General features: G+C 46.0%; 1 protein-coding gene across 1 annotated transcript in view; it reads left to right on the plus strand.

Annotated features, from left to right (window-relative positions):
- Window positions 1–1,614: 1,614 nt before the first annotated feature.
- Window positions 1,615–14,270, plus strand: part of C1QTNF3 (C1q and TNF related 3) — a 70,365-nt gene continuing 57,709 nt past the window's right edge. Inside the window, exon 1 of the mRNA XM_082724874.1 lies at window positions 1,615–2,367. Coding sequence (XP_082581000.1) covers window positions 2,179–2,367 — 189 coding nt within the window. The 5' untranslated portion in view covers window positions 1,615–2,178. The remainder of the gene's footprint in view (window positions 2,368–14,270) is intronic.

A 14,270-nucleotide genomic window follows, 5' to 3' on the forward strand; every position in this document is an offset into this window, starting at 1 on the left:
GAAATGTATACTTAAAATTACTGATTCTTCAAATGCATGGGCTTATGCTGCCTGGTTAGCTGGTTTTGGGGGGTTTGTTTTGTCTTTGATGACCTTAGATTAAAATCTGCTCTACTGCAATTAAGGACTTCCCTAAGTAGATTAGGCAATTATTGAAAACAAACAAAACAAGGCAAAGGAGGGAGAAAAAAAAAACAACAAACAAACAAGAAAGGAAGGAAGGAAGAGAGAAAGAGAGAGACTAGGATTTGCAAACACTTCTGTATACCAATCACGATCTTTGTGATACAGGGCAGCCAAAATAAATACACAGATAGCCTTGTTTGACTACTTTGTATTGATCCAACATGCACTTGAAGTTGTTTACGCATATGAATCTATAACATATTGTTACATCTGCTTTTTATAAGAGTTCTGAGGGCAAAATTGAGTGTTGCTAACAAATAATTATAAAAGCCCCCATTCAACCTCCTCATTTTACAGAAGAGGAGACTGAGGCACAGGGTAGGAATGAACTCCACTGGTCACTCATTACTACGAGGAGCCAAGCCCGCACTTGAACCTAAATTTTACTTCTTCATGCAAATCATCCTGGGTTTTTTGTTTTGTTTTGTTTTCTGGTAAAGGTAGTTGAGTTTTGTATCTGCCCTCTTGCTGGCAAATGAACTCAGTTATCTAACATGAATTCTCTTGCATTGGAGGCAGGAAAAATGTTACCAAACAGCCTAGAGTGTGTTTTGGAATTAAGCCATAGAAGCCCAAAGGACAATGGTTAGGAGCACAAAGCCACTGACTCACGGCAAAGTTGGGAAAGAGGCTTCCAGCTGCAGCAGCAAAACCGGGGCTATTGTCTGGTCTCCAAGTCCCTGCAGAGGGAAAGCTTCACCAGCTGATGTACTGAGAGCCTTTTTGTACTTCCCAGCTGAGTCCTGTCAGTTGGGCTTTGTTGGCGCTCTCTGGCAGGGTGATGGGAAGGACCCCTACCCCCAGCCCCCAGGTTCCTTTTTCCTTCCTTTAGAATCACCCTGAAGCTAGGATCACAGAGGCTGAGAGAAGAGGGGTGTCGTGTGTGTCCCATGCCCCACCTTGCCCCAGCCTCACAGAGACAGCAGTGGGCCAGCTAGAGCTGAGAAGCGTACAGCTGGCCTTTCCCAGCATCACACAGGGCCTCGACAGATGATTTTATGTGGCTTTTCAGGAATGGTGTAAATGGTGGTAGCCCGTGGGAGTCTCATCAAGTCCCAAATGGGCTACAGTGGTTTCTATAGGAACAGAATTTGTGTTTCTAGTAGCAACAAGCTGGACTTTGCGTTCTACCCTACTCATTCTGCAGACTGTTCCTGGGGCCAGCCCACCCTTGTCTGCTCCTTTCCTTTTCTCCTTAACCCTCCCACACCACTTAAACCCCACTGCTTTGCCCTCTAAGTCCCAAGTCACATCTGATTTTCATCTTTTCATTCCACTCCGATCCTTCCTCTGCTCTCAGGTGACTTACCGCACTGACCTTCTGCTGATCTCACTGGCTCCAGCCACCAGCCATGATCCTAAGTCTTCACCATGAGCAACGCCCACGCACAGGCAGAAAGAGCCCACGGGTTCTTATGAGGATTAAGAAAAGGGCCAACTTGCAAGTGGCTGACAAATGTGCTTGCGTGACAGGGTGATCCTGCTCAGAACACGCCCTGCTGGCTGGGGTTAGAGTCCTTCCTAACTGGGGCCCCAATCTTTCCAGCCACCTGTCCACTAGATTCCCCACTTCTGTGCCCCTCACCAAATGCTACTGGGACAAATCTTGCTATTTGCCATCACTGCGTCCTGGCTTCAAACTGGCGTGTTCTGTTAGTGAAACCAGGACACCATGAGACTGAGGTGGCTGAAACCAGGACACCAGGAGACTGAGGTGGCTTTAATGCCTTAACCTAGGTCAGCAAACCCAAAATCAAGCCCGTAAATGCGTCCAGGTTAAGAAACGGAAACCTAAGTTCAAAGGATGGGAACAGACAGCAAGACTTTCTCACATACGGTGTCCCTTTTAAGCAATGGCCTATCAGGATTTCTCTTGCTTTGCTTCCTACAGCTTCTCTATGAAAAGCTCGCCCTGGTTGGTCGACCCCTTCCCACCACTTCCGGTTTGGCACTTCCTGATTCCAATCGAGGTTTGTTCAAATAAACTCGAAAATGTTAACATGTCCCAGTTTACCTTTTCACGGTTCCTTCAGCGTGGAAGGCTTTTCCTCCTTCCGTCTGCTTGCCAGAGTTCTTCTGCACGCTCAAGCTCGGCGAAACCTCACCTCCTCCAAAGAGCCTGTGCCCGGACCGAGTCACTCCTTCCCTCCCTCGTCAGCGCATCACACGGAGTCTGCGCAGGTGAGTGTGAGGGCCCGACAGCGACCCTGCGTCGTCAGCGGGAACCTGGCGACACGCGGGACCACCTGGGCATCGGTTCCCTCCCGTGGGCGATGAGGAGGAGCCTCGTGTGTGAGAGGAAAGGAATTAACCCACACGAAGGGCTTAGAACAGGGCTTGGCCATTAGAAAGCCCTCAGTCAATATTAGCGGTTTCATTAAATCAGCTGTTTTGGTTAAATGGGCGAAGAAGGCTGCACTTTAGTTCTCTGACCCTCTGTTGAAGCCCCTTTGCAGATTCAGGGTTGCCTGCTCCTCTGAGGAAGTGCTGCGCTGGTCCTGACAGTGTCCTGGGGACGTGAAAGCGTAAGGGCCTACTTAGTCAGAGGGAGCCATTTTGTTGTTTATGCAGTGAACTTAGATTGACCCCGCCCCTCCCAGAGGAACTTACTTGCAAAGCCCAGATACAAGGGCGGGTCAGGCCAGGTGGAGACATCCAATCACTGGGGCACGCATATATCTACTAGGGTAAATTGAAATTCAGTTGGCCACTGGTGTGTGACCTAGCATGACTGTGCAGTTTTCTCTGTGTATTGCAGTCTCATTGGCCACCTGTGTATAGCCAGGTTCCACCACCTCTATAAAAGTCTGTGAGGCTGAGAGGGGTCGCCTCTTTGTAAGAGATGGCCCCTACCGGTTGGTTTGGTTCTGGATGCTTGGCGCGAAATAAAGCTTTGCTTGACCTTGCTCCTTTGATTACGGACCCTAAAAAAAGAAACTCAGAGGGATGGGCCCTGTGGGGCATCAGGGAAACTCTTCCAGATTCTTGGGTCCCCATCCTTCCAAAGGCACCATCATTCCGAATGTGGCACAAACAAGACAGTTGTGGACCAGGCAGGGTCATGGGAACTAGAACAAAGGGTATCTCAGTGATTCTCAGTGTGGACAGATGACTAATGCCAGCAGGGCCCCCCCAGTGTGTTGGTGGAACCCAAAACCTTGGTCCTTTGCCCTCTTCTGGGGATGAGAAGGAGAGGGAGCCTCCCCAAGAATGAAATTTAATTTTCTTTGGATCTTGAAGCCTTGCATAGACTGAGTTATAGAAAATAAAGGCATTTAGTGTTTTCTCACACCTTAGGGTTTGGGGACTGAGATTCACTCCCATTGCATTATTTCAGAAAAGAGATTCGGCCTTAAAATCTTCTCCAAGATGCCCAGCTTGGTCAAGGTGCGAAGGATTTCTAGCAACATGGATGTGGTCGCCCCCTAGTGGTTATTTAACACAATGACATTTACATATAGACCTAAGAGAAGCTCAGTATTCTGTATTTTGCTCTTCTCTGGAGAAATTCAAAATGGCAGAAAGATACTACACAAAAAAATGAAGGTGTGAAAAATTACCTGTTCCACATACAGGATTTCTAAAAAGGTCTAAAGTTGAGGAGATAAAATGATAGAGTAGTAGTATAATTCTAGGGCCTCCCAGCCCTTCTAGAAATTATAAGAATTTAAATTAATGTGTTAGTAAGTTTATAGAGTAAAGAAAAAAAATATAATAAAATCATCATATTTATAAAATAACCCCCCAGCCTCATTTCAACAATTTCCAGGCAAGAATTGCTACAACTTTCACAAGAGTGAGGAGCGTAGGCTTGTGGAATAAACATTTGTTAAAAGTCCACGCTTATGGGGTGCCTGGTTGGCTCAGTTGGTTGGGCGACTGCTTTCAGCTCAGGTCATGATTCTGGAGTCCCAGGATCGAATCCCATATCGGGCTCCAAGCTCCATGAGGAGTCTGCTTCTCCCTCTGACATTCTCCCCTCTCATGCTCTCTCTCTCAAATAAATAAAAAATCCTTTAAAAAAAAAAAGTCCATGCTTACGTTCCGGTGTTTCCTGATGTACATTCCCCACTCCTTTAGAAAGATATCCCCTAATTTTTAGCTATCAGGTGAAATCACAGAAGAAAGAATACATATTGAATTTCCCAGGCTTTCCCACTGGTGGCATCCTATGACTCCGTTGCATTATTTGCAGCTGTGTCTGGGTGGCTGGAATGGGAGCATGACAGCTGGAGCTCAAGGAACCATCCTGAACAGAGAGGTGGAAGACTGTGGTGAAAATGACAGAACATCAAGAGAAATGTTTCCTGGGTCTTTGATAATTAATGAGCACCATGCCAACCCTATACTGTTTCTCTCCAGACTTACTTCATAAGAAAGAGGAATACATTCATATCTTGTTTAATACAACATTTGATCTCTGGAAATGGCTTTTTGCACGTCAGAAATCAGCTGAAGGACGCTGCCTGCACGGTTTCCAAGGCTATTAAGTAAGCCTCCATTCAACTGAGCCATTTTGAACTGGCTTCAGAGTACAGAAACCCGAAAATCGAAGACCATTAAAACAATGCCTGGAAGAGTTCTGATGGGTTCTTCAGTAATAGTGGTCACTTGGTTCTGGAGTCTCGACATATCCTTCCCCCAGCCCTTAAAGTCAACATGGAGCACAAAATCACATGTGCCCCGAGCCTGCAACATTGCTAGGAGACAGGTCTCTCAACAAACTCCAACAGGTAAAAAGAGCAACAAGCACCAAATTTCAGCAGAGATGCTGTGGGAGTGCCTGTGGGGTGGGGAGAAGGGGGAGGGAAATCCTGCCACTGTGTGGAGGGGGCCACCAGGAAAGTCTAGGACAGTGAGCAGACCAGATCCTCAAAAGAGATAAAGATATGCCAAAGAAGGGAAGAAAAGCATTTAGAGGCAAGAGGATTGGAAGAGAAAAGTTTTACTTCTTTTTCCTTTTGTGTGATTGATGCTAATATAACTGGAAATTAAATAATCAGTGCTTGCACCAATGCAAAAAATGAAAGAATCCAACAATGGAGCAGGTTGTACTGTTGCCTTGTGTGAAACCATTCACCTTGAAGGGCATATCACTCCTTGGATATTCTGCCCCCAAACCTACAACCCCAGTCTGGTTTCAAGAAAAATATTAGACAAACCCAAATTGAGAGGCATTCAGCAAAATGCCCAACTAGTACTCCCCAAAACTGTCATAGTCATGAACTATAAGGAAGGGTCAAACAATTGTCACAGACCAGAGGAGGCTAAGGAAACACGACTGCTAAGTGGACCATAGCATTATGGGCGGGATCCCGGAATGGGTAAGAGGACATTGGGGGAAAAGCTAGTGATACTCCGACAGCAGTCTAAAAATGTTGGTGTTTTAGTTTAGACAAAGGTAACATCGTAATTGTGAGATATTCACCTTGGGGGAACTGGGTAACTGGGTATGTTGTAACTCCGTTCTGTTGTAAGTTTTCTATAAATCAGACTATTCTCAAATTAAAATTTTGTGTTCAAAAGAATAAATAGCCTTCCTGTATACAAATAATAACCAGTTATAGGAGAACCCCTAGGTACAATAACCTCAAACACATTAAATACTTGTGCAGAATCTAAATGAATAAAACAATAAAAATTCCCTGAAAGATACAAAATTAGCCTTAAACAAATGGAAAGATACCCCTTGTTCTTCAGTGAAACAATTAGACATAATCTCTAAAAATATATTTATAAATATATCTCAATCCCAATTAAAAATACAAGCAGGATTTTGTTATGAGGCCAGACAAGTTGATATTGACTTTCACATGGGGGAAAAAGTGCAAGAAAAGCCAGAAAACACTGAAAAACAGAAGGTACGGGGTGTATGTGTGTGTGTGTGGGTGTCTATCAGACATTAAAACATGTAATACAGCTTCTATAATTAAAACCTTGGGGGTGGGGGATGCCTGGGTAACTCGGTCAGTTGAGCACCTGAGTCTTGATTGTGGCTCTGGTCATGATCTCGGGTCCTCCAGTGGAGCCCCACATTGGGCTCCATGTTTGGTGGGGAGTCTGCTTAAGGACTTCTCTTCCTCTCCCTCTGCCACTTCCCCTGCTCATGCACACACTCTTTCTTTCTCGTTAAAATAAGTAAATAAATCAACAAAACACAACAGTACGGTACTAGTGTATCCACAGACAAACCAGTGAAACAGCAGAAGTCCAGAAACAGACCCAAACAGATAGGGAAATTGGGTGAATGATACAGCCGGCATCTAAAATCACTGGAGCAAAGATGGGACTTCAACCATCTTCTTAAGCAAACTTGGCCCAGATTGGCCTTACTCAGCGAGGTGGGCATGACATGTTTTGTGGGAAGAGAACCAGATGTGTGGTGTGGTGACCTCACTATCTACCAATTTCAAGTAGATCCCTTGATCCCGCTTGTGCTTCTTCCCATTGGTTGTGAATTGGGAGTAATAATTGTTGGGTCTGCGGCTCCAGGAATGCAGGAGGAACAATAGAAATGACCACCGGGCCCCCATCTTGCAGGCACCCCACCCCCCCTTCTTAACCCTTGAATCTCCCACCAAAAGGATGTATGCCTAGGTCACGGCTCCATAGTTAACCCGATACCTATGCAGGAAACAGGAGCAACAGGACTCCCTCATACCCTCCTATCACCAAATACCTTACCATGTGTGGATGTGAACCCATGCCCTGCCTTAGCCCGATAAAAGACTCCACCGACTCCCTCCCAGCGCAACTTCCCTGACTCTCCTCTCCGGAGTGCCGAGGATGCCTTTAATAAATCTTGCCTTGAGCCTACCTCGCCTGGTGTCATGTTTATCTCGCCTGTAAAACCTTACAATAATTATACCTAAAGCACTCCCTGGCAAGGGGAATTGCTGCTATCCAGTGAAAGAGCTATGAGATGAGTAGAGCTATAAGGGATTATGAAGCAGGTTCAACTCAGCACAAATTCTGATGGAGTTTAATGGAGTTGCTTTCTATTCTAGGGCCCTCGTGACATGGCCCAGGCTACTCTGGGTTAGAATTTGCTGGTGCAGTGAGAAATAGAGGAAAACAATATCAAGTTGAGGAAGGGACAGGCAGGGCTAGGTAGGGAGAGATAGACAGGGGGTCATGGGATCAGGCTCACAAAATTAAAAAATGCGGGATATGAGAGGAAACCAGAGGTAAGGGAACAAACCAGACCATCCTGTCCCAGCTCTCAGAGGAGGGGTCTTGTTACAACAGCTACTTGTGACTAACCAAGAATTACCAGACCGTAAAAAGGAAGTAAGCCATTGGAGGTGTGATCGCTAGTCCTTACTCAATGGTGTTATCAATAGAGATGTTTAAAAGATTTGAGTTCCCTGGTTAGCCTTCAATAAAAGACCAACCCTAAAAGCCCTCACTGGCAACGCTGTCAGGACCCCTCTCACTCCTGAGAGCTTTTTCTGTACCCTTGCTTAATAAACTTCTACCACTTTACTCACTCTCCGTTGTCTGTGAGACAAGAATCTTGCTCTCCTTCATCAAAATGGCCATTAATAAGTCTGAAAAAAAAAGGAGTTTTTAACATTTTCTTATTCCTGCCTCTTCCATTTATTCATTTTTAAATTAGAGTTCAGGTCCCCCGAGTCACAAAAAAGTAGGAAAACACCTCCCATGTATGGGCTTCACATGAAGATGCTGAAGGTCAGCTATGAAGTGATCCATCCAGGAAAATGAGCCATGGCATGGTCTGTGAAATGCTTAGGTGGCTGTGGCCTCTGGGCTCCCATTGGTCTTCCCGTGACCCCAGCAAGGAGATGTGCTCAGCATAGTACATTGACGGAGGTTAGCTATGGATCCTTAGCAGTGCAGGGCCTGAGAAATCTTAAGGTTCAAGGGAAGTCTGAAGAACAGTGTTTCTTAATGCAGGCAAGGCGCTTACTCAATTTCACTATGAGTTTAGCTGAGTTTTGAGTTGGAGAAAGATTGCACTCAACGACACGGAACTTGGTCAAGCCAGCGTTGTGTCGTTCATGAAGACGTATTATATCATGATGATGTATCAAAGAGCATTATGAATCCTCCAGAAATGGCACAGTGGAAGTGTTCTGAGAGAGGAACCTCTGACTTTCAGCAAGATGTTTTTCTGAAATGCTTCTGCCCCACCACCATAGTCATGGCTACCTACAGTTCTGATGAGGAAACTTTCTAGAAGTGTTTCCCCCTAGGGTCTTCCTGACGTGGAGGATACCTCCCTCCAGTCTTCCAGGCATGAAACGTCTTTCCCACTGAGAGCCTCTGTCTGACCAGACAACAAAGATTGAGTCATTGTCTGAAGAAGATGTCCATTAATGCCCTTGGAATGTTAATGGAGTGAGGGGAAGGCTGTTTAGTCTTGTTTATATTCATTAGTCCCTTCGCACAATGATCTTACAGACACCCAAGGCCATGGACCCCAGTGCTGAGAAGATGAGGGAAAGGGACGCCCCACAGGAGGAGGGGTAGCCGCATGGATGGAAGGAGGACTGGGAAGCATCCTGGCTGGGAATTCGGAGCAGCCTGTGAATCACACACGTAGGAAGGCGGGCTCTGAAAGTTGGTGTAGCTGTCACAGGTATGGGGTAAATCAGAGGGCCCCTTACAGACTAACATCCTGAAAAGCGCCTCAGAACAAACTTGGCATTTTCCCACCAGGACGTTCGCGTGCCGCTCTTTATTAGAAGGCGCTCGCGTGAAAACACTGCCTGCTTTCCCGAGAGGAGCCAGCAGAGGGCGCTGTCGCCCACGAAGCTGCATCCCAGGCCCAAACCATCTTCCAGTTGGGTAGGTGGGCCCCTCGCACTCCCAAGTTCATGGAAATTCATCTCCTCGAGCGATTCTAGACGGAATGCTCCCCCCCCGCCCCCCCCCCCGGCTTCCTGCTCAGCTGTGGTGGAGATGTTTGTTTGCAACAGGAGCGCCGCGGAACACACGCTCCGTGAACCGGGTTGTTCAATGTCCTGGTTGAGCCCAAAGAAACACAGGACGGTTTGGGTGGCCTTGTTTCCCCCGTTCCGTGGCACGGAGAAGGCGGGCCTTCTGGTGTTGGGAAGACCGCACAGGCACGCACGTCGAGGATGTAAAGGGGATTCGGATAGCGGCGGAAGCAGAGCGTCCCGAGGTTGTGCCTCCTCGGGACTCGAAGGCAGCGCACACACGCGTGCAAACACGCGCGCACACCGCTCGCCCCTGCACGCACACACTCGGCGTCTTCTGCGGGGGCCCGACGGGCGGGGACTTCGGTTCCCCACGGCCTCACCAGGGCCCGGCGTCTGTGCCTGCGTTCTAGCAGCGTCTATAATGGTCTCGGGATGACAACGGATCTATTTACTCTCAGAATGTGTTGAGAAGTTCGGCCCACTGGCTGCTCAGTTAAGGCAGGTCTAAATAATGTTTCACTGTTTTAACGGACTTTTAACTCCGCTAACTGAATCAGCTCTTTGTTTGGAAATCACATAAATCCAGGGAGAGAGTCCGTAAATACACGGACCAAACACTGACTGCCCTTTTCCCCTCCGCTTTCCTGAAAGCCTCCCGTTGTCCCCACTTGACTTTCTTCCTAAAGACGGCCTGCTTCTCCCTCTCCCACTCCCCCTCTCTGTATGTCTCTTTCTGTCGAATAGATAAATAAAATCTTGGGGGAAAAAAAAAAAAAAGACTGCCCTTGGGGTCTGGTTAATGGGAGCCTCTCCCCGGCCCAGCTGTGTTTTTCCCCCTGGGTTCCTAAGGGAAGGGTTCTACTCCCTGGAGGGTCTCCATCTGCTCCTCTGATTAGTCCTTTTCCTTCCAGCGTCTGACCTCCAGGGCAGGCCCCAAAGAGATGGCACAGTGATTTTTTTTTTTTTTTTTTTTTTCTGTCCCTCCTCTGCGTGGAGCCTCTTTGAAGTCCTGAGGCTTTTATTTCAAGATATTTAAAATGGGTCTGTTGGAAATGAAGAGCAATGACAAAATGGGGTTGCAAATACTATGCCACAACTCAGATACTCACCTTGTGTGAATTAAATGCTTAAAACATGAAAAGTACAATGCAGCATATTTATGCCAATGCCTGATTCAACTATTCATAAAGGACCATGAACTCATAATGTCGAGCAGGCACGGTTCAGAAGTTGCAGCAGAGGTCTTTCACCTGAACCCTGTGAGTTTTGTCCAGGAACACACACCCTCAATCGGCCATGACGTCAGAGGTCTAAGTGCTCCGTCCTTTTTCTCCACCTGAGTAGGGAAGGCCTTTGGCAAGTGGATATGTGGGCAAGGCCTTCCAGGGACTGTGTACAGCGTGGCCTGCGGTGGAGAGAGATGAATACGGGGGATTAATTTGGAGGTAATGGCAGTCACCTGGACGAGGCCCTGAAATAAAGCCACAGAAATGGTAATGACGAGATGAAAGGGACTAACAGAGGTATTTTGAAGGGAGACTCTCCTTGTTTTTGTCTTACCAAGGAATTTTTACCTATTTATTTTTAATGAGCAAAAAGAATTAATCTGCTAATCTACTGGTGACCTGCCTCAGAGTACTGTTTTCCTCTTCCCTGGAGAGGAGAGATTTTTACTCAGGCAGACAGCTTGCCAAATGACTATTCCTCCAGGAATGCACATTTGTGTATTTTTCCCCCGGTGCATGTTTTTCCTCAAAATGTCCAGGCAGGAGCCAGAGGGAGACAATGTGTCCCAGAGTAGCTGATGCTGCCAACAAATGTCATTTCCTTTCTTGTGTCCTTGCAGACCACGCTCAGACCATTGCAGTGGCAGCTGCAATGCTTTCCATCATCCCTGTGTTGCACAGGCACCGGGCACTCATCTGGAAAAGGAAGGGACCTCAGTTCTCAGTTTCAAGGCCATGCTGATGGAGTTTTGGAGTGTAGGTGAGGTTTGGTGGGGTGGGGTCCGGAGCGACGGCCAAGAAAGAATTCTTGAGAAGTCTTTGGTGCAAAATGGTGGTTTTATTAAAGCTTGGGGACAGAACCCTTGGGCAGAAAGAGCTGCATTGGGGTTGTGAGGAGCAAATGATTATATACTAGGGGGTTGGGGGAGGTAAGGAAAAAGGGAGGTGTCCAAAAGGACTTTCATAAGCCAAAGAAGACCGTCAGGATACTGGAGGAGGCCTTGTTACTATCATGCCAAGTATGTTTTTCCCTCTAGCAAAGCATTAACATTAAGATATTTGGGAGTTTCCTGGAGGAATGTCACATGTATCCTACCCTGAAGCAGGGGAGAGAGGTTGTGGAGTGTGGGCTTGTGTTTTGTCCTCAGCTAGCCTTCTGCTCCCTTGGCAGTGTGGCAGGAGGGGTGGAGCCCTAGTAGGGAGTTTGGGTTCCTCAAAGGATAGCCAAGGGTTCTCCTCTCCGACGCAGAACTTTGTTCACCAGGCTGCTCAAATCCCACCTCAAGAACCTCAGTGTCACCAACTGAAGAGTAATAATAAAGCACCAGGCTTTTGGATTGAGATTTTAATTTTTTCTCTGTGTTTTGCTTTGTTCCCATGTTTATTTTGCAAGAGATAAGAAACTTAGAGGGGTTCTTCTCTCCACTCCCCCATCCTAAGAGAGTAGTCAAGCCTTCATCTTTGGAGTCAGGGAGGGACCTCCAGGGGTCCCTTCTCAGTCTTGGTGTCTTAGAACCACAGACAGACTTCTGGGCATCATGGAGTGACTGCCAGGCAGGATTCAGTTGGAGGGACTAGCCTATGAGGGGGAGCAGGGGAGAAGCAAGGGACTCAGGGGAGAGAAGATAGACCTCCCAGTGACTGTGGAGGGCACTTGGCTTTTGAGGGGTTTCTAAAAACAGAGGAAGCCTGTGCTCTGTTAGCACACAGCTTGCTGAGACACATACGGGATTGCTGCAGGAGTTAAGAATGGAAGCAGAAGGAAGCTGAAGAGAAATGGTCTTGGAGACTGAGGCTAAACATCCCTACTTGCTCAGAGGAAATGGAGCTGCCCAACTGTATTGATTTCAAATGGGTCATACTTTAGTGGTGATCGGGAAGGATTCATGGCTAAAGCTTCTGTTTTCCAACTGTAGGCTCTTTGGAATCTTTTATGGTCCCAGGAAGGGAAAGAGATCCTCAAAAGACAACTGAGGTTGCATTTCCCATGGACTCTAAACAAGTAAGTGTAGGGGAGGGAGCAGTTTCCGTCTTTACCCTCATGGTTCTTCTAGCTGGTTTAGGAATTTCTTTGTTATGAGGAAGATTAACAAGAGAAAAAAACCCACAGAGTTTTATGTGCACACAGACACCTAGTGATAAAATTGAGATCCAAAGAAATAACCAAGGCAGGTAGAAATAACCAAGGCAGGTAGTCAGGTACATTTTAGACAATGAGACAATGTATTTGTGAGGAATTGACAGGATAAAGAACATAGGGGTTTGGTTTGGGAGTGTTCATTCATAAAGAAGTCTAAGAATTTAGGGTAAGATGATAAGAAAAAAATGTAAGATTTGTTTCTACAGCTTTCTCACTGTTAAAATATCTGTCTTTGGTGATAAGGATGTCTTTTTACTTCTTAGTATAGGGAGGGTCTTTTTCAAATCAAAGGTTTCTTTCCTGCTTTCAGGGTGACAGAATGTCTTTGCTCCAGCTGTTTCCCAAGTCACTTCAGTGATAAGTGATCAGTATGCCATCATGCTACATTTTGGGGCAGCTTACCCTGTATCCTTATAGTTCCCTTCTCTGAAACGTCTCTGGAAATTCTATATCCTATAAGCCAAGCTGGTGACTGTGGAGGGAGAAATCGAGTCTGTCAATGAGTGATAGGTAATCTGCAAAAGATAAAAAGAATATAGATTAGAAGGAAGGTGAATATTCCATTTGCACATTTCCCCATATCTCATTCAACTAGTTCTCCAACCCCGGAAACAGATTGGTCTGACATAATGCCCATGCTTTGTTTACCTGATGAAAAATACTGATTCTTTCTTTTAACAAATTTAAGTTAGGTATTACTTGTCCCATTTACTTCATTTAGAAGCAACATGTTTGACCACTGATTGCATAAGCTTCTTCCAATCGCTGGATGGCCAGTGTGCCTAGGGCACGGCGATGTTAACTTCTCCGTGGAATATTCTGAAAGTTTGAATTGTAGTATTAAACTCTTGTTCCATTACCATAGAGAGATCTGGGATTGCCATTTGTAAATCATAATCTTCAAGACTTGAAAATAAGACCCTTAATGCTGAAAAGAACTTGGAATTGTGATTTACTAATGGATTTTCTATGATTTCTCAATGGGTGTGTTTACAGGGCACAACTTTATGAACAAAGGAGTCCAAGTTTGTAATTTGGCTGCCATGTATGGTGGAGAGCTGGGTGACAGAAGGAGTTGGTGTCCAAGTCCCCATGGTTCTGACGATTTAGGTGAGAGCCTTTTATACACTTTTGTTGCCACATAAAATAAAAAGACCAGTGTGGTTTAGAGACAAGATTAGGTTGGAACCTATACGTCACCTTTTTCTTTTTTCTTTTTGTTTCTTTTCTTTTTTCCTTTTTTTTTTTTTTAAAGATTTTATTTATTTGTCAGAGAGAGAGAGGGAGTACAAGCAGGGAGAGTTAGTTGCAGGCAGAGCAGATAGAGAGATAAGCAGACTCCCCACTGAGCAGGGAGCCCAATACAGTACTCGATCCCGGAACCCTGGGATCAAGACCTGAGCTGAAGGTGGATGTTTATTTGACTGAGCCACCCATATGTCCCTGGAACCTGTATTTTTCCAAGTGTGGAGCATTCCATGATCCTTGCCTTCGATAATGGTCCATACAGCTCCATAGTTCACATGGTCTCATCAGTCTATGAGAGCAAAACAGGTGGTAAAATAGCTTATTTAGGAGACCTGTTGTTTGGTTCTGGTTGCTCTAAAGCTTAGCTTTGTCACCTAGCCAAGTTAAGTTCAGAATTTTGGTCCACCCAAATAGTCTGTGGTACTGGGTGATTTAACAAGGAGGGCAGCTGAAATACCCCATGTTGTGAAGAACTGCTATAGAACACATTTAGTGATTTGTCCAACTATTCTATTTCTAATCTCCTTGCCAAGTTTGAAGATGCCATTTTCAGCATTAAACCCC

The sequence above is a fragment of the Mustela nivalis genome (assembly GCF_964662115.1).
Source record: "Mustela nivalis genome assembly, chromosome: 3".
Classification (NCBI taxonomy): domain Eukaryota; kingdom Metazoa; phylum Chordata; class Mammalia; order Carnivora; family Mustelidae; genus Mustela; species Mustela nivalis.